Source organism: Mustela putorius, unplaced genomic scaffold (genome assembly GCF_011764305.1).
Source record: "Mustela putorius furo isolate JIRA1106 unplaced genomic scaffold, ASM1176430v1.1 tig00003962_pilon_pilon_pilon, whole genome shotgun sequence".
In the NCBI taxonomy this organism is placed as follows: Eukaryota; Metazoa; Chordata; class Mammalia; order Carnivora; family Mustelidae; genus Mustela; species Mustela putorius.
This window is the reverse complement of record NW_025422106.1, coordinates 23,927,642-23,953,020: the sequence shown is the minus strand read 5'-3', so window position 1 is coordinate 23,953,020 and position 25,379 is coordinate 23,927,642. Positions and strand designations below refer to the sequence as shown.

The 25,379-nt window shown below is 40.4% G+C and overlaps 1 protein-coding gene across 2 annotated transcripts in view; it reads right to left on the bottom strand.

The window, feature by feature from the left end:
* Positions 1 to 25,379, bottom strand: part of RPA1 (replication protein A1) — a 77,634-nt gene that overhangs the window by 43,928 nt on the left and 8,327 nt on the right. For both annotated transcript variants that reach the window (XM_004746853.3, XM_045070022.1), the window contains exons 2-5: positions 17,990 to 18,040; positions 16,872 to 16,950; positions 16,112 to 16,220; positions 1,554 to 1,642 (exon numbers count right to left, since the gene is read on the bottom strand). In XM_004746853.3, the coding sequence (XP_004746910.1) occupies positions 1,554 to 1,642; positions 16,112 to 16,220; positions 16,872 to 16,950; positions 17,990 to 18,040 (328 nt within the window). The remainder of the gene's footprint in view (positions 1 to 1,553; positions 1,643 to 16,111; positions 16,221 to 16,871; positions 16,951 to 17,989; positions 18,041 to 25,379) is intronic.

Here is a 25,379-nt window from a genome sequence, read left to right as displayed (position 1 = left end):
AATCTCTACACCCAATGTGGGGCTCAAACTCACAACCTCAAGATCAAGGGCTGCATATCCTACTGCCTTAGCCAGCCAGTAGCATTTGCTTTATATATTTTTTTCCCAAGATTTTTTTTTTCCTCAATTAAGTAAACTCTACCCCGAACATGGAACTCAAACTTATGACCCTGAGACCAAGAGTCACATGTTCTGCTGACTGAGCCAGCCAGGTGCCCCTTGCTTTACAATTTCAAAAAACATAAATAAATAAATAAATACATACATACATACAAAAACGTGCATTTAAGAAAGCACATTTCTCATTAACATTCCTCTATATATTTGCTTTTTTCCAAGTTTTATTTAAGTAATCTCTACTAGACCCAAAGTGGGCCTCAAACTCATGACCCCGAGATCAAATTCACGCATTCCTCTGATTGAGCCAGCCAGGTGCCCCTATGTATTTATTTTTAATCTATTATAAATGGGATATTTTTCCATTACATTCTCTAACTTTTCCTCTTTTCCCAATGCGAGCTTGTGATATTGTGATATAACAAGTATTTTTTGGCCTTCATCCACGGTTCCTGGCAAAGAGCTCTTGAAGCCCTTATAATTTCCAAAGTGATAAGAGGAATACAGGCAGCTTATTTATAGGAAACCCATTTCAATCACATCTGAGTGTCAGTGAAGTGACTTCTGGAAAGCCCCTAAGGATGGGGATGGTTGCCAGGGGAACCAACCATGTGATTAGAGTTCGAACTTTCAGCACCCACCCTCTACCTCTGAGGAGAGAAGAGGGGATTAGAGGTTGAACCAATCACCAATGACCAATGATTATTAAAATCATGTCTAACTAAGGAGGCCTCTTTAATAGCCAAAAGAATGGGGCTTGGGAGCTTCTGTTGGTGAAGACATGGCAGTGCTGGGAGGACAGTGTACCCCGAGAGAGTACAGAAACTCTGCACCCCTTCCCACATGCCTTGCTCAGTACACCCCTTCTACCTGGCTGCTCTCTGAGTTCTCTGAGCCACTATCGCTCATTAATCTAATTGAACCTGAGGAGGGGGTTGTGGGAAACTCCAATTTACAGCCAGTTGGCCAGAAGCACAAATAACTACCTAGGACTTTTGACTGGCATCTGAACTGGGGTTTGGGGGTAACAGAGGGGTGTGGAGGCAGCCCTGTGGGCCTCAGTCTTTACCTGTGGAACCTGATGCTAAATTCAGATAGAGAGTATCATAACTAAACTGAATGGTAGGACCACCGGCGGTGTCCGTGGAAAATGAGAGAAATGCTTAATGTGTGACAAACCCCACACTTGTGGTGACAGACAAGCCGAAAAGATGAAAGAAGCTGTGCACAGAGAAAAACAGAGGAGAGGGTTTTCCTCTGGAGTCCTACCTTAATTTCTTTAGCACTGAAAATCCTGAAAGATTAACCTGGTTCCTAAACCCCCAAATCACTAGTCTTAGTAAGACCAACAAATCAAACTGAACCCAAAAGGTAGAATTCTGGATCTATAAAGAGGTATTGAACTGAGAGCTACAACCTATAAAAAAGAATTTTACCTTCATTATAGGGCACAGGATTGCCAATCTTTAATCCAACGGCTTCAGCTGATTTCAAAATGTCTAACTCCATCAAAATAACTACTCTCCTATGAAGGCAAAGAAATAGAAACAAGTTAGAAAAAAATGAATTCAGAAGCCCTTCAAATGACAAGCTACTTAAAAAGCTTTCCCCCAATAATCATTTTGATAAAACGATTTCCGTTCGTCAACGGGTTTTCATTACTGAATAACTTGAGAAAGATAAGATATCAATTCCTATGTAAATATTTTCCTTAATCTTTCACTGCATCATTACTGAGGCTTTTTATGATTGCAGGGTTTTCATTTTCCATCTAGTTCTTTAATTAAAATGCAGTGTCCTTACCACAAACCATATCTTCAAGGAGCAAATGACATGATCAGAATTTAGATTAAACACAATAATATGTGGCACAACAAAAGATGATCTGTTTTCAGAAACATATACTTACCTAAACAATTACCTTTGCCCAGTGAAAAAATTATGCCTGTAACTATTTTTTAATATAATTATTATCTAAGAACCTAAGAGGTCTTTCGCCTACTGTTGACTCTGATTAAAACCTTTCAATAGGGGCCCCTGGGTGGCTCAGGTTAAGCCTCTGCCTTCGGCTTAGGTCATGATCTTAGGGTCCTGGGATCGAGCCCCACATCGGGCTTTCTGCTCAGCAGGGAGCCTGCTTCCCCTTCTCTCTCTGCCTGCTGCTCTGCCTACTTGTGATTTGTCTGTCAAATAAATAAATAAAATCTTTTAAATAAATAAATAAATAAAACCTTTCCATAACTTTCCAAGAACCTTAGCCCCAAAATAAAACCTTTCGCACACAGCTTACAAGGCTCTGTGTGAGCTGGCCTTGCCAGTCTCTCTCCAGCTCATCTCATCACTGAGATAATCTGCTCTCCAGCCATTCTGCTTGCTTTCGGCTCCTGGTTTGCACCATGCTCTCTCTTGCCACAAAGCCTTTGTACGTGCCGCTCACTGACTGGCATGGCCTTCTCTCACTCTGCCCTCAGCTAGAGCTCGTTTTTTGCTCTTATCTCTACAAACGTAAGTAGATGGCCTCCAGGTATCCACAGCTGTTGCTCACTACAGACTTGAATGAGAATGTCATGACCAGGTGTATATTTGAAAAAGAACTGAAGCATGAAGAAGGAATTTGAAGGGAACACTCTGGAAGCAGGGAGACCAGAAGGTGGTGGCCTCTATTAGAGTCATGGCAATGGTGATGAAAAGAAGTGGATGGTTTAAAGCAATATATACATATTTTTTTAGGATTTTATTTATTTGAGAGAGAGAGAGAGAGCACATGCACAAGCAGGGGGAGGGACCAGGAGAGGGAAAGAGAGAAACTCAAGCAGACTTGGCACCACACACAGAGCCTGATGCGGGGCCCAATCCCACAACCCCAAGACCATATCCAAGCAAAATCAAGAGGCAGACACTCAACCAACAGAGCCAACCAGGCACCGCTAGAGGAATATTTAAGCAATAACAAACCCAACTTCATCATGTATTCTTCAAATGGTCAAAATATAGTCTGATCGCTATATTTTGGATTTTTATATATAATTGGTGAGTTTCTGTTACCTTTATCAGGCTTTCATATCAAAGTTATATTACTGGTAGAGGGGCGCCTGGGTGGCTCAGTTGCTGAAACGTCTACCTTCGGCTCAGGTCATGATCCCAGGGTCCTGGGATCTAGCCCTACATCGGGTTCCCTGCTTGGCAGGAGGCCTGCTTCTCCCTCTCCCACTCCCCCTACTTGTGTCTGCTGTCTCACTATGTCTCTGTCAAATGAATAACTAAAATCTTAAAAAAAAAAAATCTGGTAGATATTTACCTTCTAAAATTATCCAAATTACTCCAGGCTTATCAATAATTTAGCACTGGCTAAATACCAAAACCTAAGAGAAAATAAGCTCAAAAAATTAATTTTATCTTTATATATATATATAAAGATAAATATATAAATATAAATATATATATATGTGTACATATATATATCCTACTTAGCAAGATGAATCCAGCAGCATATCAAAGGAACATACCAATATCTACTTATAGAAAACACAGATGACAGGGACATATTACAACTTGACAGAGATACAACCAGCAAAATCCAGACTGTGGGAAACTGCATGAGGCTAAAAGGTAAATGACCTGGTTTCTTTTCTTAATTTTAATCTCTCTCTCTCTCTTTTTTTTTAAGATTTCATTTATTTATTTGACAGGGAGAGAGAAGCAGACTCCTTGCTGAGCAGGGAGCCTGATGTGGGCCTTGATCCCTGGGATCATGACCTGAGCCAAAGGCAGACACTTAACTGAATGAACCACCTAGGTGCCCCAAAATGGCTTAACAAATGAACAGTAAGGTGCTAACTAACTGGAATTTAAGTAAAAACTTAAAGCTACAAAAACAAACAGTAAGGGAGAAAAAAGATAGTGGAGGAACCTACAGATGTATTAACCTACTACAGTGTGAACTGTACTTTGGATCCTGATTCAGATGAAATTATTCTCACACACACACACACACACACACACACACACAAAGAGCTGGAAACAGAATGCTGCCAGGATATTTAATATTCCTGGTGTAAAACGGTATTTTTTTAAAAAAGAGTTATCTTTGGGGTGCCTGGCTGGCTCAGTCGAGAAAGCATATGACTCTTTTAATCTCAGGGCTGTGAGTCCAACCATGGAGGCTACTTTAGAAAAATGATTAAATTAAATAAATAACAAAAAAATGTTATCTTTTAAAGATATATACTAAGATATTTATGGATGAAATAATATGATGTCTGAGATTTGTTTCAAAGTTATAGAAGAGGGTAGCTGTGGAAGAGATATAGTATAACAAGACCAGTATCAGGTGAGAATTTGAAGCTGGATGATGGGATACATGGGGTCACATATCATATTCCTTTTTTATTTTTAAAATTTTTTATTTAAATTCAACTTAGTTACCGTATACTGTATTACTAGTTTCAGGGGAAGAATTCAGTGATTCATCAGTTGCATCTAACACCCAAGGCTCACTACATCCAGTCCCTCCTTAATAGCCATCACTCATTTAGCCCACCGCTCCACCCAGCTTCCCTCCAGCAACCCTCAGTTCCCATAATATATTTTTTTAAAAATTTTACTTATTCATTTAACAGAGAGCACAGGCAAGGGGAGCAACAGACGGAGGGAGAGAGAGAAGCAGGTTCCCTTCTGAGCAGGGAGCCCAATGTGAGACTTGATCTCAGAATCCCGGGATCATGACCTAAGCCAAAAGCAGACACTTAACCCACTGAGCCACCCAGGAGCCCCTCCATACCATATTGTTGAATGAAAAGACTTAGTATCAAATACTATATAAATTTAATGCAATTCTTTGCATTCCAGTGAGACTTTTGTTTTCTTCAGCTTGACTATATGACTCTGGAATTCATATGGAAGAATAAAGAGAAGAGAGGCCAAGAAAATTTTGGGGGGAAAAAAGTAAAAGAAGACCTCACCTGAAGATACTAAACTATTCTACAGATACTATTCTACTATACTAAACTATTCTACAGATGACACTTTAACTGAAAACACCATGGCAGATTTAATTACCTATGTTGGTGAGAACATGAAGAAACTGGAACCCTCATACACTGCTAGTGGGAATATAAATCAGTAGCCACTTCGGAAAAGAGTCTGGTACTTCCTCAAAGATTTAATCATAAAGTTACCATATGACGCACAATTCCATTCCTAAATACATATATATATAAAACGGAAAATGTCCACACAAAAACTTACACCCAAATGTCCATTGTGCTATTCTTTTTTTTTATTTTATTTATTTTTTAAAATTTTACTTCTTTTAAAGATTTTATTTATTTGACAGAGATCACAAGTAGGCAGAGAGGCGGGCAGAGAGAGAGAGGAGGAAGCAGGCTCCCCAGTGAGCAGAGAGCCTGATGCAGGGCTCAATCCCAGGATCATGACGTGAGCCGAAGGCAGAGGCTTTAACACACTGAGCCACCCAGGCGCCCCCCCCCATTGTGTTATTCTTAACAGCAAAAAGGTAGAAACCCAAATGTCCAAACAAATGTGTAAACAAAATATGACATACTCATAAAACAGAATATGATTTGCCCACACAAAGCAATGAATACTTGTACAAGGCACAACATGGATAAACCTTGAAAACATTATGCTATATTAAAAAGTGGCCAGTCACAAGGGACCACATATTTTAGGATTTCATTTATATGAAATATCTAGAATAAGCAAATGTGGAGAGAAAATAGATTAGTGGTTCTCTAGGGCTAGAAAGAATGGGGAGTTAGGGAGTGACAGCTGAAGGGTACAGGGTTTATTTTGTGGGTGATGAAATAATCTAAAATTAATTGTGATAATGACTGCACAACTCTATCAACATATTAAAAACGATTCTAGGGGCACCTGGGTGGCTCAGCTGGTTAAGAGACAGCCTTCAGCTCAGGTCATGATCCTGGAGTCCTGGGATTGAGTCCTACATCAGGCTCTCTGCTTCTCCTGCGGACCTCTTTCCTCTCATGCACGCTCTCTCTCTCTCTCAAATAAATGAATAAAATCTTCAAAATAAAAAAATAAAAATCATTCTACACTTTAAATGGATGAATTGTAGCTGTATGTAAATTATATCTCAATAAAGCTGTTACTAAAAAAAAGAAAAAGAACAAAGGGTGCCTGGGTGACTCAGTGGGTTAAAGCCTCTGCCTCTGGTCCAGGTCAAGATCTCGGGGTCCAGGGATTGAGCCCCACATTGGGCTCTCTGCTCGGCGGGAAGCCTGCTTCCTCCTCTCTCTCTGCCTGCTTCTCTGCTTATTAGTGATCACTGTCTGTCAAATAAATAAATAAATAAATCTTTAAAAAAAAAAAAAAAAAAAAAAAAAAGAAAGAAAGAAAGAAAGAAAAAGAACAATAACTATGGCACTGATCATTATCAACAATAGCCAAACTATGGAAAGAGCCCAAATGCCCATCAACTGATGAATGGATAAAGAAGATATGTGTGTATACCACACTGTGTGGTATACACACAAAGAACTATTACTCAGCCATCAAAAAGAATGAAATCTTGGGGTGCCTGGCTGGCTCAGTGGGTTAGGCCTCTGCCTTCAGCTCAGGTCATGATCTCAGGGTCCTGGGATTGAGCTCCACGTCGGGTTCCCCTCTCTCTCTGCCTGCCTCTCTGCCTACTTGTAATCTCTGTCAAATAAATAAATAAATAATCTTAAAAAAAAGAAATCTTGCCATTTTCAAAGATATATGTGGAGCTAGAGTGTATCATACTGAACAAAAGAAGTCAGTTAGAGAAAGAAAATACCGTATGAACTCACTGATATGTGGAATTTAAGAAACAAAACAGATGAACATATGGAAAGGCAAAAAAGAAAAAGAGAGGGAAGCAAACCGTAAGAGACTCTAAAGTAGACAGAACAAACTGAGGGTAGAAGAAGGGAGGTGTGGGGAAGGTGGGCATTAAGGAAGACACTCATTAGGATGAGCACTGGGTGTTATATGTAAGTGATGAATCACTAAATTCTATTCCTGAAACCAGTATTAAACTGTATGTTAACTAATCAGAATGAATTTATTTATTTATTTGAGAGAGAGAGAGAGAGAGAGAGCAATCAAGGAGGAGGGACAGAGGGAGAGGGAGAAGCAGACTCCCCGTTGAACAGGGAGCCCCATACAGGGCTTGATCCCAGGACTCTGGGATCAGGACCTGAGCTCAAGGCCAGCACTTAATCGACTGAGGCACCCAGAATTTAAGTAAAAATTGGAAACAAACAAAAAAAGAAATACCTAATGAATTTTGCAAGGTTGCTTCAACAACGTGAATATATATGGGGCGCCTGGGTGGCTCAGCTGATTAAGTGTCCACCTCTTGATTTCAGCTCAGGTCATGATCCCAGGGTCCTGGGATCTAGCCCCACGTTGGGCTCTGTGCTCAGCAGGGCATCTGCTTCTCCCTCACTCTCCCTCTGTGCTCTCTCTCTCCTCTAAAAAAAAAAATAGAAAAAAAAAAAAAACAAAAGAGAACTACAGATTCCATGAACATATGAAAAGACACTTTATCTCACTAGGGAAATATAAATTAAAATGATGACTAACAATTATTCATAAAAATAAGAGTATCCAGTATGTTGACAAGGTTAAGGAGAAATAGGTTTTTTTGTTTTTTGTTTTTTAGGTATCAGCTTTTTGAGATATCACTCATACCATTCCACTTACCCAACCCTGGGGAAACACTAATCTGTTTTTTTGGATTTGCTTACTCAGAAACAAGCACTCTTACACAAAGTTAATGGGTAGATCAACTGGTATATTTTCTGCAAGACATGTCCTTTGACCCCCCACAATACTAATTCAAGCAATCTGCGTTTCAGAAATAGCATGAGCGCATAAAGATAAACTGAAGCCCTGTATGGCATAAGCCTAAATGACCATCAAAAAAGTAAAGGGTAGGGGTCCCTGGGTGGCTCAGTGGGTTAACGCCTCTGCCTTCGGCTCAGGTCATGATCCCAGGGTCCTGGGATCGAGCCCCGCATCGGGCTCTCTGTTCAGCAGGGAGCCTGCTTCCCTTCCTCTCTCTCTGCCTGCCTCTCTGCCTACTTGTGATCTCTGCCTGTCAAATAAATAAATAAATAAAAATCTTAAAAAAAAAAAAAAAAGTAAAGGGCAAATAAACTTGTACAAAGACACACAGGTTCTCAACAGAAGAAAGAACACAAGACATGCCACCATTCTGACATGGTAGAATAAAACAAAGCCCATGGGAGTGAAATTCTACCCCTGATTGGAAAATGAAGCCGAAGTTTTTGTACTCAACCCAAGCAAAACTCTCTACCCTCTCCCATAACCAAACCTCAGAAGACAGGAAAATGGATAGAAAGCACCCCTCAGGCACTCAATGGTGGGCTGGAGTGGCAGATAACAGGTCCCATGTGGGAAGATTGGCAAGGAGAGGCACCTAGCCTAAACTACGTCAAAGCAAATATGAAGTCTGACAGAACTATTCACATCAAACACGAACAAGATAAAAAGAAATGACAAAGCAACAATGCAACATTTGAAAGTGTATAAAAATAAAAGGAACAAAGGAGGCAGAGACAATTAAAGAATCCGATCTAAAAGAAAGCATAATCCAAGAAAGGGAATAATACTTTCCAACAGTGGTTTGAGAAATAGGACTAAGAATTTAATGAAATAAAACCCAAAAGATGAGATAAAACAAGAGATTGGGAAGAAAAAGGGAGCTCAAGAAGTTAAGACAAAAGTAGAGCAAAAGTATTACCATTATACATCTAACACTTAAACATGATAAACGTCAAAAAACAGCAAGGAGAAAGGTAAGAACTGAACTACTATTATGTTGCAAAATCTTGACTTAATTCAATATATGCATTAGAAAAAAAGACTAAAGCAAACTGAAGACACAAAGGGAGGACAGTATATAAGTAAAATTTAAAGCTCAAATGAAATAGAAAATAGCATTAAAGACTCTGCAGACTGAAAGGCATATCATATAACAGAAAAAAAAAATAGTAATAACAACTGACATTAAGACATAGCCTGGTTAAGTCAATGAACTTGAAACATAACCAAAGAATTTTTCCATTTAATTCACAGAATCTATTCAAGTTTTATCAACTATTTAAATGATGTCATTAGCAAAAGGATCTAGTCCAGGATCACTTGTTATATTTAATTATCAAATCTCTCAAGACTCCTTCAATCTGGAACAGTCTCTCAGTGTATACAACTTTTTTACTTTCATGCTTGAAATCTGAAAAGCAGAGGTCATTGGGACACCTAGGTGACTCAGTCAGATAAGCATCCGAATCCTGATTTCAGCTCAGGTTGTGATTTTGGGGTCCTAGGATCAAGCCCCATATTAGGCTCCACGCTCAGCAGGGAGTCTGCTCTCTCCCTGGCTCTTATTCCCTGGGAGTCTGTCCCTCCCTGGCTCATACTCTCTCCCTCAAATAAGCAAATGAAAGAAAGAAATCAGAGGTCACTTATTTTGTAGAATGTCCCTTTATTTACCTAAGGCTTCCTCATGATTAAATACAGATTATGCATCCTTGGCAAAATATTAGTGATGCTGTGTTCTCATTGCATCCTATTAGGTAATACACATTTTCTATTTGTCCCATTGCTGGTAATGTTAACCTTAATCATTGCAGTAAGGGGCTGTCTGCCAGGTTCTTCCACTATAACGTTGCCTCTGCTCCTTTTTTTTTTTTTTTAATTTTTCTAAAACCCTTCTCATTTCTTTTTTTTTTTTTAAGATTTTATTTATTTATTTGACAGAGATCACAAATGGGCAGAGAGGCAGTCAGAGAGAGAGGAGGAAGCAGGCTCCCTGCTGAGCAGAGAGCCAGATGCGGGGCTCAATCCCAAGACCCTGGGATCATGACCTGAGCCGAAGGCAGAGGCTTTAACCCACTAAGCCACCCAGGCGCTCTGCCTCTGCTCCTTTTAACAATTAGTAATTAAGTTGTGGGTAGGAACTTTAACCCCATAAATAACTTGTTACTCTGCAAAGTTTCACCCTTTTCTGCATCTGTGGTAGACTGAATGGCCCCCCAAAAGATATCCACCTCCTAATCCCTGAAACCTGTGAATGGGACAAGGGACTTTGTAAATGTGATTAAGGACTGAAATTTCTCAAGATTATCCTGGATCCTCTGCTGGGCCCTAAAAGCAACCACATGTATCCCTGTAAGAGGGAGGCAGAGCTGACACAGAGAGGAGGCAATGGGACCGTGGAGGCGGAGACTGGACTGAGGTAATGAAAAGCCAAGGAATGCTAACAGCTACCAGAAGCTGGAAGAGGGAAAGAATAGATCCTTCTCTAGAGCTTACAGAGGGAGCATGCCACTGTCAACACCATGATCTCAGCCCAGTGAAACTGATTTCAACTTCTACCTCCAGGCAAATAATTTCTGTTGATATAAACTACCAAGTTTGGGACGCCTGAGTGGCTCGGTGGGTTAAGCATCTGCCTTTGGCTCAGGTCATGATCCCAGGGTCCTGGGATGGAGTCTCACACTGGGGCTCCTTGTTTAGGGGGAGCCTGCTTCTCCCTCTCCTCCTCCCCGTGCTTGTGTTCCTGTCTAGTACATAAAACCTTTAACAACAACAAACCACCAAGTTTGTGTTAATTTGTGAGAGCAGCCACAGCAGCTGTTTCCTGTATAAACTAAGCCCGTGTTGGTTACCAAAGGGCTATTTTTCTAATCCCATCATTCCTTCTACATTTGTTAGATGGCACTCTGTTTTACGAAAAGCCTTTCTCGGGATGCCTGGGTGGCTCAGTTGGTTAAGCGGCTGCCTTTGACTCAGGTCATGATCCCCACCTCCTGGGATCGAGCTCACATTGGGCTCCTTGCTTGGCAGGGAGCCTGCTTCTCCCTCTGCCTCTGCCTGCCATTCTGTCTGCCTGTGCTCGCTCTCTCTCCCTCTCTCTCTCTGACAAATAAATAAAATCTTTAAAAAAAAAAAAAAAAAAGCCTTTCTCTTCCCCCATTTTATTCCTCTATTCAGTATGGACTTATGAACTCCTATTGTATTTAACAGGCTATAATCTGTTCCCATTTTTTTTTTATTAACATAGAATGTATTATTTGTTTCAGGGGTACAGGTCTGTGATTCATCAGTCTTACACAATTCACAGCACTCACCATAGCACATACTCTCTAAAAATGTCCATTCCCCCTCTGTTCCCATTTTTATTGTGGTTTATAAGTTGCCTTAGATTTGGCAAGTGTAAGATTCTGTAAGCCAGTTTCTCTTTTTGACAGGGTCCCATCTCCCTTTGAGCACTTCCTTACCATCTGACACATTAAGATATTCCAGGCTCATCTTGTAATTTCCAAGCCTGTACCAAGCCACCCTCCAAGAAGTCCTAGTTCCTTTTAGTGTGAAATGGCATTCAGAAACCAAGATCTGGTGCTAAGTGGGCTCACAGCTTTTGGGGTATTGCTGTTCCAAAGCCCTCTCAGACAGATCTAGGGAATACACCCATACATGCACAATATATGTATACTCATACATCCACCAAATCTAAACAGATGTCCTTCCAAAGACAATGGAACAGTTAGCTAACGGGTGCATGAAAAGATACTCTACATCATGAATCAGGGAAATGCAAATCAAAACCACAATGAGATAGCACCTCAAATTTGTTAGAATGTTTATTATTCAAAAGACTAGAAATTACACTTGTTGGGAAGGATATGGAGAAGGAACACTTGTGCACTGTTGGTATAAATGTAAATTGGTGTAGCCACTATGGAAAACAGTATGGAGATTCCTCAAAAAGTTAAAAATCAAACTGCCGTAAGATCCAGCAATCCATTTCTGGGTATTCATATGAAGAAAACAAAAGTACTAACTCAAAAAGATATATGCACCCCCATGTTCACTGCAGCACTATTTACAAAAGTCAACATATGGAAACAACGTAAGTGTCCACCAACAGATAAATGGACAAAGGAACTGTGACACATGGCACCTGAGTGGTTCAGTTGGTTGACTGTCTGCCTTCAGCTCAGGTCATGATGGGGAGTCTTGGGATCGAGCCCAAGTGGCTGGGAGTCAGCTTCTCCCTCTGCCTCTGCCCCTCCCCACTGCTCACGAAATTGTCTCTAATAAATAAATAAAATCTTTAAAAAAAGAAATTGTCTCTCTCACACACAGAAATATTATTCAGCCATAACAAAGAACAGAGTCTTGCCATCTGTGAAAACACGGATGGACTTCCAAGGCATTATGTGAAGTCAGAGAAGGGCAATTGCCGTACAGTCTCTCTTAACACGTAGAAATAAATAACAAGCTCATAGATACAGAGAACAAACACATTGGTGGTTGTTATAGGCAAGGAGTAGGAGATGGGAGAAATTTTGTATTTAGTTTAAATAAATTGAGTTGAAATGAGATACAATAAAAAAAGAGAGAGAACTATTTATTTATTTATTTAGTCAGCTCCATACCCAGCATGGAGTCCAATAAAAGGGCTGAAAGTCACAACCCTGAGATCAAGACCTGAGCTGAGATCGAGTCAGACACTCAACCGACTGAGCCACCCAGGCACTCCAAAAAAGTGTCATTTTAAAACCCCAAACTAAATGTTCATATCGACCAAAACCTTGAGTTCACTCTGAAACCTTCCATTCTAATCCAGAATCACAGATTTCTCCCTTGGCTATCTCTCATAGCCTTCACTGTATTTATTAGATCAATTCCCCTCACAGGTAACCAATCTCCTGTCACCACCTGCCACTGCTACACACATGGGCACTCTCCTCCGAATGCTCCTTCCTAGAGCTTCCAAACCTAGTTCTAAGACCACCAACACCCTATTTAAAAAAAAGAACCTCCTCTCCCCCAACAATCTGCTGCTGGGCCGTACCCCCACACCCCCAGATGCCTTTATCCCTTGCTCAGCGTCCAACAGCCACACAGACTCTTGCCTTACCCTACTTGGGTTCTGACAACCCATTCTGGACCATGGCCACCCTCTCCCCACATTGTGTTCTCCTTATCTCTCTCCAACCCGCTGTCTAGCCCACGAAGATACCTTCCTCACTTTGGGCTAATACCTGGCTCCATGCCATCACCATCGCCACCATCATCCCTCCCTTGTAAACATCTACCTTGCCTGGCCCCACCTAATGGCTTTGGACTGATATATTCAGGAAGGAAGAGAGCAGTATCAATATATATATTGTCATTCCACTATCAAAATTATTTCTATTTATCCACCAATAATTGATAAATGCACACCATGAGATATCTGGAATGATGCTCACTAAATCATGATACAGTTATTTCTGGGTTCTATGAATTTTTGACAATTTTTTCCTTCTTTGTATCTTTTATTACACTGCTTAAATCGATGATTCTCTGTGTCATTTTTATTAAAATAATTTTATTTCCTAAAAATACACAAAGAGCTATGAATATATTCTAAGAAGCACTGGTGAAAATTTTCAGATAGTGAAATACTATATAATATTAAATGTTAACTAAATTATGGTAAATTGGTAAATATGGTAAATAATTTGGTACAAATAAATTGGTAAATATGGTAAATTATTACAGACTAAGTAATATATGACATAAAGGAGGGATGCCTGGGTGGCTCAGTTGGTTAAGCATTTGCTTTTGGCTCAGGTCATGATCCCAGGGTCCTGGGACTGAGTCCCACACTGGGCTCCCTGCTCAGTGGGGAGCCTGCTGCTTCCTCTGCCTACTCTGCCTGCTGCCCCCCAAATGAATTACATATATGTATATGACACAGAGGTTTATCTAGGGACATGTAAAAATGACCACTATTAAAAAAAGAATATAAAACCATATTATGAATTTTTTTTTTAAAAAGTAAAAACTTATAAGTACTTACATTTATAGAAAAATTCTGGAAGGATAACAAAAAATTTTTTAAGACTAGTTATTCATAGACAGTGGAATTACAGTTATTTTTGTGTATGTAAGCTTTTTTTTTTTAAGATTTTATTTATTTATTTGACAGACAGAGATCACAAGTAGGCAGAGAGGCAGGCAGAGAGAGAGGAAGGGGAGTAGGTTCCCTGCTTAGCAGAGAGCCCTAAGCAGGGCTCAATCCCAGGATGCTGGGATCATGACCTGAGCCGAAGGCAGAGGCTTTATTTAACCCACTGAGCCACTCAGGCACCCCTGTGTATGTAAGCTTAATTGTTGTTTTTTGTTTGTTTGTTTTGTTTCTTTTGTTTTGTCTGAAGTAAGCTCCACACCCAGTGTGGGGCTAGAACTTACAGCCAGAAGTTGCATGCTCTACTAATGGAGCCAATCCTTATTCATCTGAGTTTTATAATTTACGTATATGTTACTTGTATAAAAGAAGTTGTTTTACGGAACAGAATGACAAGAACACAAAATTCATGTAGTGGGTGAGGATCCCACTACATGCTACAGAGAACTAAGAAACTATCAACCTAGAATTCCACACCTAAACTCATTTAACTGAGAATGAAACAGACATTTTTAGATGACAGATTTTTATCATTCACGAACCTTCCCTATAAGAGCTGCTAAAAGATATTCTTCAGGAAAATGAGAACTGAACTAAAAAGGAAGGAGTGTGATGAAGGAGACAAAGGGAAACTAACTATGGGAAAGTTTAAGTAATGGCTGTCTATATAGAGAATATACTAATTCAAGGAAATAAAAAAAGTTGACCTAAAACACTGAATATAGACCATTTTGAGACATGTACTTTATTTAAGAGGATGGTAAAAATACAGACCTATTTTAGAATTTCTGTTAATTCATATGTGAATTTTTGTTTAATGTGAGAATATCTTCAAAACAAACAAAAAATGATGGGGCGCCTGGGTGGCTCAGTGGGTTAAAGCCTCTGCCTTCGGCTCAGGTCATGATCCCAGGGTCCTGGGATCGAGCCCCGCATCGGGCTCTCTGCTCAGCAGGGAGCCTGCTTCCTCCTCTCTCTCTGCCTGCCTCTCTGCCTACTTGTGATCTCTGTCAAATAAATAAAATCTTTAAAAAAACAAAACAAAACAAAACAAAACAAACAAAAAATGAAAAACAAAAGACAGCACAAATAAAATACATTTCAAACCAGTAGATGAAAAAAAAGGAAAAATTCAATCAATCCAAGGCAAGAAAGAAAATAAAGCAAAAACATGGTAAAAACACAAAAATTAAGAAAAAAATCAATAATAAATTAAGCAGAATAAACTCACCAACTAAATCTCAAATTGATCTCTAAAATCATCTGCTGTTTATAAAAGATATCCAAGGTTAAGAATGGAGAAGCTCAAAGTCAAAAGAAGGACAATGATACAGCAAACAAATACAAAGCAAAACGTACAGATACTACGGTAACATACACTGACATACTCTTATTAAGAAGGGAATGCTTGCTACATTTGTTTCCCATGTGTTCTGTGACTGGAAATAAAAAACTTAAAAGCCTCTCCCCAACAAAAAACGTCCTATTTTAGCAACAGTTACCCAGGAGTGACAGTGCTGCTAACCACGGCACCTGTAGCATGTAGCATCTATCAGTATTCAGCACACTCTACATTAGCTGAATAAAGTTCACCATGAAAGACTGAAGATTGCAAAAAAGGGGCAGCATTACATAATTAATCACATCAGTTTTGCTCTTATAAGTAACCCTTTTTCATTAACAGATACTTCAAAAGCAAATCATAAAAACAGAGCTTCTGAAGGGATTAGAAATAAAAGTTCTGCATTCTGCTTTAATCTCTTGCTTTGAAATTTCCAATTTGTTTCCATATTTCTCTTCCTTTGGTGCCATGTTTTAGTCACCCAAGTTCAAATCTCAATAGCTGTAAACTCTTAGCTGAAAGCTCATCATTGTCTTTGATTCCTAAATGAATTTTGGCATCCAATGGACTTCTCTGTTGAAAAATTAGTTCCCATTCCACAACACAATAAACCCAGAGAAAACCCCCCCAAAAGAAAGAAAAACACTGCATACCTTCCATCTTTCAGGGTGTTAACAATGAATCGGTTAATCTGGCAAATACAGTTGCTAGACAATCGTTCTTCCTCAACGAGAGGGTTCAACTGTGTTGCCAACATGAAAGCTGAAAAGCATAGAGATAACTTTAGTCCCCACAGCATTTCAGGCAGGACAATCTGAAGGCTGATCACACCTGGACTCGCAAGGGAAAACAATGCCTTGACTATGTTTCTGAAAGTAAAACCACTCAGATTCTGCATAGTGAAAAACAATATAATCTACTGCATTAAACATCAGCTGGTACTTTGAAATGTATTTCCTAAAGTGCCCAAAATAATTTTTTCCATCATTCAAGTTTCATGACAAAGACTAAAAAGTCTCTTCCACGTTCTTCACCTTGTGACTAGAGATAGCAAGCAATAGTCTGCAAATTCTCTTTCTCCCTTGTAAAGTTTCCAACACAGAAATAAATCCCCAAAAAGGCAAGTATGGGACACCTAACCCATTATATTCACTAAATGTCAATACCATCCTGAGGGAAATTAATCAAAGAAAACAGAGCACCAGTTAGAGAAAATTAATTAAGCCAAGTGGCAGCTTTCCACTAGATCCAGGCTATTGTGAGAATGCTCTCTGCCAGCCGTAATTCTGTCTGAATGAAGTGCATGGCCAAGCAAATGTACACTTCCGAAATGCCCCAAATTATTGCAGTCAAAATGCCGCGTGTTCTTTCGTTATTTAAATGCAAATTTCTAGGTTCATACGTCATACTTACAGGATAGAGTGTTCAAGCCATCACTCATAAGCAGTCGATAACGAGGTGGACTATTCCCTGTAATAATGGGACGGATGTTCTAGGAGAGAAAATTTGATTCATTAGTCAGGTTGTCTTCCCAGTCTCCAGGGATAAGTCAACTTAAGTGGCAGAAGAGTGGGTTTGCCATTAGTTCAACAAACACTGAACTGCTTGCCCATTCTCTTGACACCTAAACCCAAGCAAAAGAAAACTGGATCTGATGATTTTCCCACCACCGTCTCTGTGTTAACATTATTAAACACAACCTAGAAGAGAATAAAATGAGTTTCAATACTCTTCTGTTCGCTCTCAACTCAAATTTGATTGAAAATTAATTTTAAAAAGGACAGGACAAGGTGCTACATAGAAAACATGCTAAAAATACAAAATGGGAAAAAAAAAAAAATCTTTGCCCCAAAGGGGCTTACAAATGAGGCAGAGACAGAGGCAAAGAGACATAAGATAGTTATGCACATGACATGGGGGCAAAGCCAAGACATTTATCACAAGTTAAAGGAAATCAGGAGCAGCTCTCCAAAGGAAGTGAAATACACAAACAGAGCTTTAAGACAAGTGGCAGCAAGTTTGGGAGTAACCAAGTTTGGGAGGTCATTAGGCCTATGACTCAGAATCTGCAGGTATGATTCATGATGCTGCTTCTGTGCGTTTTTTAAACTCTCCCTAAAATTTAAGAACCCCTTAAATGAATGATAGGGTTAATGAAGAATTTTAAGCAGTTACATTCATTGCAGGCAGATCTGAGCAAGACAAACCTCAGGGCAGGAAGAAAAGTAAGGAGGCAGGAGTAATTATGGGTAGCACTACAGTATCCATCAATTGTGGAAAGAACAGAAAGGCAAAGCCTCAAATCTGAACCCCCAAAGTTAGCTCTGGCTAGCATGATATTAAAAAAAAAAGGGGGGGGAGAAAAAAGAAAGGCCTGCTTCCTTTCTTAGGGTTACAAGACTAAGCTACTTTTTGGGATGATGGAGAGAATTTCCTAAAATGGACAAATCTGTGTGTGCTTCATCAAATGTAACTTATAATTACATCCAACTTTTTTAAATGTTTGACATAAAATATTCAAAGGTACTCACAATGACTTGGAGGATGGGTTTTATGGATGTATCTCCCTGTTGCATTATGGCCTGAAAGAGTAAAAACAGAATGAGATACACCTTTAAATCATGACCAAAATCTGACATATTTTTACAGTGTGGTATTTGGAATAAGCTACAGAGAACATTATCCAAGAGGCTTTTTGGAGCTTATCATCTGAAAATCATTTAAGTTTTATCACTGTGGACAAATCATAAAATCATAGAGATGAGATACATGCTTGCCAACAAGGATACACTTACTACATCCAAAATACAGGGGTTACATATGTACTTCTTATTCAGAACAGCACACTGATTTGGCCATAGTGCCCATTAAAGAGAATTAGCTAAGTATGGCAAATCCTTAAAAGAGTATCATGCAGCCTTAAAAAGATGTTTATATAATACTGGTTACCTCTGATGAGAAAACTGATGAGTGAGGGCCACATGTGAGAGGCAGATCTCACACAATCTTCTTTTCATACCTTTTGAATTTTAAATCTTTTAACTCCATTAGCAATTATGAAAATAATATCTTAAAAAGGGTCGCCCGAGTGGCTCAGTTGGTTAAGCATCTGACTCTTTAATTTCAGCTCACGTTATGAACTCAGGGTTGTGAGATGGAGCCCTACATCAGGCTCCACACTAAGATTCTCTCTTCCTTTCCCTCTTCCTCTGTGCCCCCCAAATAAAAATAATTTAAAGGTAATATCAGGGGGTGCCTGGCTATGCAGTTGGTTAAGCATCTGGCTCTTGGTTTCAGTTTGGGGCTTGGGTCATGATCTCAGGATCTTCAGATCAGACCCCGTCTTGGGCTCCTTACTCAGCACAGAGTCTGCTTAGGTTTCCCTCTCCCTCTGCCCCTCCTCCCCACTGTGATGCATGTACACTCCCTTTCAAATAAATGCATAAATCTTTAAAAAGTCAATAAATAAAAGTAACCACTGGAAAAACTAACAGCAATGAAGACTGGTTCTCTGGGCTCTACTTTTGTTTATGCTGAAATAAATGGTACCAAACTAGCTCTTCCAACCACCAACTAAAACCTGGACAAAAATATATAAACTGTTTTCAAGGGTGCCTGGGTGGCTCCGTCGTTAAGCATCTGCCTTCGCTCAAGTCAAGTCCTGGGACGGACCACTGCATCGAGCTCCCTACTCAGTGGGAAGTCTGCTTCTCCCTCTGACTCCCCCTGCTTGTGTTCCCTCTTTCCCTGTCTCTCTGTCAAATAAATAAATAAGTAAATAAATATAAACTGTTTTCAAATACAAGACAACAAGTAGACCAAGACTGTGATCACTGAAATGAGGGGAACCCTATGACCATTCTGGCCTTCAGCACAGAGGTACTTTTAGATCACAGAATGGACAAGGGAACCCAAGAAGGAATGCGTATCCCTACTGAGCACAGATCAGAGTTTAGGGAAGCAAGTTAGCTGGATTTCATGGATGCAGAGTACCAGAGATGAGCAAGCTACACCGAGAAAGAGCTTCAATAACCTATAGAGGGGTTCCCTTGAGTCTCTGGCTGAATTTTAAGTTGTGCATACAAAGAATGAGATTCTACAAGACCAGGCAAAGAGTTATTAGAGTTATAAACTGAAAAATTAGTGGAGCTCACACAGGCTAGAATTTAGATGAGTTCTAACCAGCCAGAGGACAGAAAACTCAATAAACATCTGCTGCATTCAGGAGAAACCCCAGAAAGGGCATGCTTTAGAAGCAGAACTAAACTACACCAAAGCAAAAGCTATTCTAGACCCATTCCAATCTCTGAGGGATCAGCTGATTTGCAAGTAAATTAACTGTCTGCCAAAACAATTCAATATTTTTTGGGACGCCTGGGTGGCTCAGTTGGTTAAGCAGCTGCCTTCGGCTCAGGTCATGATCCCAGCGTCCTGGGATCGAGTCCCACATCGGGCTCCTTGCTGAGCAGGGAGTCTGCTTCTCCCTCTGCCTCTGCCTGCCATTCTGTCTGCCTGTGCTTGCTCTCTCCCCACCCTCTCTCTGATAAATAAATAAAAAATCTTTATAAAACAAACAAACAAACAATTCAATATTTTTTAAGATTTATTTATTTATTTGAGAGAGAGGGCGCGCAAGTAGGAGAAACAAAGGGAAAGGTTCTTAAGCAGATTTCAAGTTGAGTGTGGAGCCTGACACAGGGCTTGATCCCATGACTGGAGCTGAAACCAAGAGTTAAACGCTAAACCAACAGCACCACCCAGGTGCCCCACAACTCAATATTTTTAAAAATTTTAAAATACTCTGTTAACAGTATGGGAAGTAGGCAAAAAGTACTTCTGTGGCACACTAGAGTACTAACTGCTACCCCAAGGAAAAGCATTCGTGCAGTTGAGTTGTGAGTTGAACCAACTGCTTTTTTACAGAACACCATTTTTATTTGCAAGGCCAAAGGACAAACTGGTTATTCAAACTTCAGAATTCAGCCAATATTTTCTCAAAAATAAGGTGAACCTGTTCTTAAGGAAAACGACAGTTATTGTCAATTATAAAAGGGTTTTTTAGTGAAATCAAAACTTTTGAAAACTTCTATTCACCAACAATGAGCTTTACAGCTTCTCCATGTTTACAAACTTTTCGGATTAAATTAGTAAGATTAATAAGCATAAATTCTGGTTATATAATAAAACATATCAATATTTGGAAGATCTGCATAATGCAGTGAGTCAGCATTTTCCAAATGACCAATGCATGGCATTATAAATAATGCAGAGGCAAAAGATCCATTCAAAATGCAAGACAGACCAATTCTTTTTTTTTTTTTTTTTTTTAATTTGAGAGAGAGAGAGCAAGCGAGCATCAGCAGGGGGAGGGGCAGAAAGACAGGGAAAATACAATTTCCTATTTGTTTTGAAAAATATAGCTGTTTTTCAAAAACACGTTATTTACTTTTTTAATTTTTTAAAGATTTTATTTATTTGACAGACAGAGATCACAAGTAGGCAGAAAGGCAGGCAGAGAGAGGAGGAAGCAGGTTCCCTGCCGAGCAGAGAGCTGGACTCGGGGCTTGATCCCAGGACCCTGGGATCATGACCCGAGCTGAAAGAAGGCAGAGGCTTTAACCCACTGAGCCACCCAGGCACCCCTTTACCTTTTTTTTTTAAAAAAGGTTTTACTTATTCATCAGAGAGCATGAGCGAGCAAGCACAAGCAGGGGGAGCAGCATGGAGAGGGATAAGCAGGCTGAAGAAGGAGTCCTTGCTGATCAGAAGCCCAACACGGAGCTTGATTCCGGGATCATGACCTGCACTGAAGGCAGATGCTTACTCGACTGAGCCACCCAGGCGCCACAACATAGACCAATTTTACATTTCAAATAACCTTTAAGAAACTACCATTTGTTGAGTTTTGATATAGAATTAGAGAAAAACTTTGTCTATTCACAGCCATTTCTGACACCATATGTGTGGGTTTCCACGTGAAGCAATTCTCTGCAGACACCAAGTGGCTGTCCTAGAGTTAGTGTAGATCCCAAAGGTTAGAGGATATCCCACAAGACCATCCCTGACTTACTTCAGATACCAGCCTCAAGTAGTGGGTCCTTAGGATGCCCACACTTCTGCCTTACTTGCCTACAAATTGGGGGTTCCTATGACCCCCTCCTCAGGCTCAAAGAACTCAGGGAAACATGTAACTGGTTTATTATAAAAGATATTATAAAGGATACAAATGAACCACCAGATGCAGAGGTAAATAGGAGCAAGGTCTGGAAGGGTACGGAGCATAGGATTTTCTGCCCCTGTGTGAAGTCTGGGGTGTGTGACCCACCTAGCATGTAGATGCATTCACCAACCTATAAGCTCTCTGATCCCTGCCATTCAGGGTTTCTGAAGGTCCCATTGCCTAGGCATGATTGATCAAATCACTGACTATTGGTGACTGGATCCATCTCCTGACTCCCTGGGGGACAGTGGCAGGACAGGGGGAATTTAGGGTTGAAAGTTCCAACGCTTTCTCCTTTTTTAAGATTTATTTATGTATTTGAAGACTGCACGCGAAGTAACCGCTTGAGCTAAAGCCGACCCAATTTATGTATTTGAGAGACAGAGTGAGCTCACGGACCACAAGTGGGAGGGGCAGAGGGAGAGGGAGAGAGAATCGACTGAGTACAGAGCCGGACTCGGGCCTCGATCCCAGCCTCTGAGACCATGATCTGAATTGAAACCAAGAACTGCATGTTTAACTGACTATGTCACCCCGATGCCCCAAGACCAAATACATGTTCCTTATTATATTATAATATCACAAGAATCAAAAAAGAAGCCTGAAATATTAAAATACTTCCTCTTTTTCCAACTACATACCTGAGGCCAGATTTCCTTCAGAGATCACCCCCTCAAAAAATATCAATATACTGAATGCAGAAGCTGATATGAAAATCTAGCTGTCATATCTTCTAAAGCCAGATGTTAAAGCAATGTGCCAAAATGTAAAACAATATCAATTTTCTATTTGTTTCGAAATATAATAGTGTTTTTTTCACAAAACATGTTATTGCCTTTAAAAAAAAAAAGGTTTTATTTATTTGTTTGTCAGAGAGAGAGAGCGCAACCACAAGCAAGGGGAGTAGCCCGCAGAGGGAGAAGCAGGCTCCTCACCGAGCGTGGAGCCCGGCACAGGACTCAATCCCAAGACCCTGGGATCATGATCTGAGCCAAAGGTAGCTGCTTAACTGACTGAGCCACCCAGGCATCCCAATATGTTATTTATGTTAGAAGTTTATTATTACCTTAAATGTATAAATATTTCAGTTATAATTTCAAATATGGTAAGGTAGATATCTTATAAAAAAAGTTCCATCTTAAAACAATGTTTTTTGAAAAATTTTTAAAATTTATTTGACAGAGATCGCAAGTTGGCAGAGAGGCAGGCAGAGAGCCCGACATGGGGCTCGATCCCAGGACCCTGGGATCATGACCTGAGCCGAAGGCAGAGGCTTTAACCCACTGAGCCACCCAGGTGCCCCTTAAAACGATGTTTTAATAGTACTTTAAGATCGGGGTGCCTGGGTGGCTCAAACTGTCAAGCTCTTTATTTTGGCTCAGGCCATGACCTCAGGGTTGGGAGATCAGGCCATGTCAGGGTCAGGGGCATGGGCACTGGGCATGGAGTCTGCTTAAGACTTTCTCCTTTTGGGGGCTCCTGGGTGGCTCAGTGGGTTGGGCCGCTGCCTTAGGCTCAAGTCGTGATCTCAGGGTCCTGGGATCGAGCCTCGCATTGGGCTCTCTGCTCGGCGGGGAGCCTGCTTCCCTCTTTCTCCACCTGCCTCTCTACTTGTGATCTCTCTCTGTCAAATAAATAAATAAATCTTTAAAAAAAAAAAGACTTTCTCCTTTTGTCCTTCAACCCGCTTGAGTGTGCGGTCACTCTCTGTCTCTCTCTAAAATAATTAATTAAATGAATAAAAATCTTTTTTTTTTTTTTAAAGATTTAATTTATTTATTTGACAGAGATCACAAGTAGGCAGAGAGGCAGGCAGAGGAAGAGGAGGAAGCAGGCTCCCTGCCGAGCAGAGAGCCCGATGCGGGGCTCGATCCCAGGACCCTGAGATCATGACCTGAGCCGAAAGCAGAGGATTAACCCACTGACCCACCCAGGCACCCCGAATAAAAATCTTTAAGTGAAAAAAGTTTTTTTTTTGTTTTGTTTTAAGATTTTATTTATTTATTTGACAGAGAGAGACACAGTGACAGAGGGAACACAGGCAGGGGGAGTGAAGGAGGGAGAAGCAGGCTTTCTGCTGAGCAGGGAGCCCAGTGCAATGTGGGGCTCCATTCCACCATGACCTAAGCCGAAGGCAGATGTGTAACAGACTGAGCCACCCAGGTGCCCCAAAAAAAGAGTATTCTGAGATCAAAATGCTCGATGTTGAGTGTAGCATAAGAAACAGAGTTGTCCAATCACTGTGTTGCACACCTGAAACTAAGATAATGTTGTGTATCCACCATACTCAACAAAAAAAAAAAAAAAGAGAGAGAGAGAACCACTAAATATTTAGACTAAATATTTGTGTCTCTTCTCCCCCAATTCGTATGTTGAAACCCAACCCCCAGTGTGATGGGGGCCTTTGGAGGTACTTAGTTTTTGTTTTGTTTTTAAGAGTTTATTTGTCAGAGAGAGAGAGAGAGGACAAGCAGGCAAAGTGGCAGGTAGAGTCAGAGAAAGAAGCAGGATCCCCCCTGAGCAAGGAGCCCGATGCAGCCTCGATCCCAGGACCCTGGGATCATGACCTGAGCTGAAGGCAGCGGCTTAACCAACTGAGCCACCCAGGTGTCCCTGGAGGTACTTAGTTTTAATGAGGTCATGAAGATGAAGACCCCATATCAGAATTATTGCCCCTAGAAGAGGAAGAGACAGCAGGGTTCTCTTTTCCCACAAAGATGAGGTCATGTGAGCACACAGGAAGACGGCAGCTGCAAGCCAGGAACACAGCCCTCACCCAGCACTGAATCTCCTGGAACCTCAATCTCAGATTTCCCACATCTATGAAAACTAAATCTGCTGTTGCACCACCCAGTCTATTTTGTGATAGGGATCCGAATGAGGGTGAAGTGCTCTAAAGCAATCCTTGAAAAAGTTAAGCAAAGAGTACAGCTAATAAATCAATAGTGGAAATAAATTCAAATCATAAAACATAAATAATCCAGAAGTCAGTAAGAGCAAAACAACAACAACAACAAACAGATGGGACAAGAAGCAAAATATAAAACTTAAAGCCAAACTATATTAAGTGTAAATGGTTCAAGGACTCCAATTAAAAGGCAGAAATTGTCAGAATGGGTAAGATCAAACTATTTGCTGTCTACAAGAATTACACTTCAGGGGCGCCTGAGTGGCTCAGTGGATTAAAGCCGCTGCCTTCGGCTCAGGTCAAGATCTCAGGGTCCTGGGATCGAGCCCCACATCGGCCTCTCTGCTCAGCAGGGAGCCTGCTTCCCTTCCTCTCTCTGCCTACTTGTGATCTCTGTCAAATAAATAAATAAAATCTTAAAAAAATAATAACCACAATGCCGAAGAAATACACTTCAAATATAAAGAGACAGGTTAGGGGCACCTGGGTGGCTCAGTGGATTAAGCTTCTGCCTTCAGCTAGGGTCATGATCTCAAGGCCCTGGGATGGAGCCCCACATCGGACTCTCTGCTCAGCATGGAGCCTGCCTCTCGGCCTACTTGTGAGCTCTCTCTGTCAAATAAATAAAATCTTTAAAAAAATAAAAATAAAGAGGTTAAAAATGAAACATTGGAAAAAGATATACCATTACTGGCAGGCAAAGAAGGCTTCAGGACAAGGAATATTATCAGAGATAAAAAAGGACATTTCATAATAATGGGGTTGATTCCTGAAGAAGACACAATGATAAATG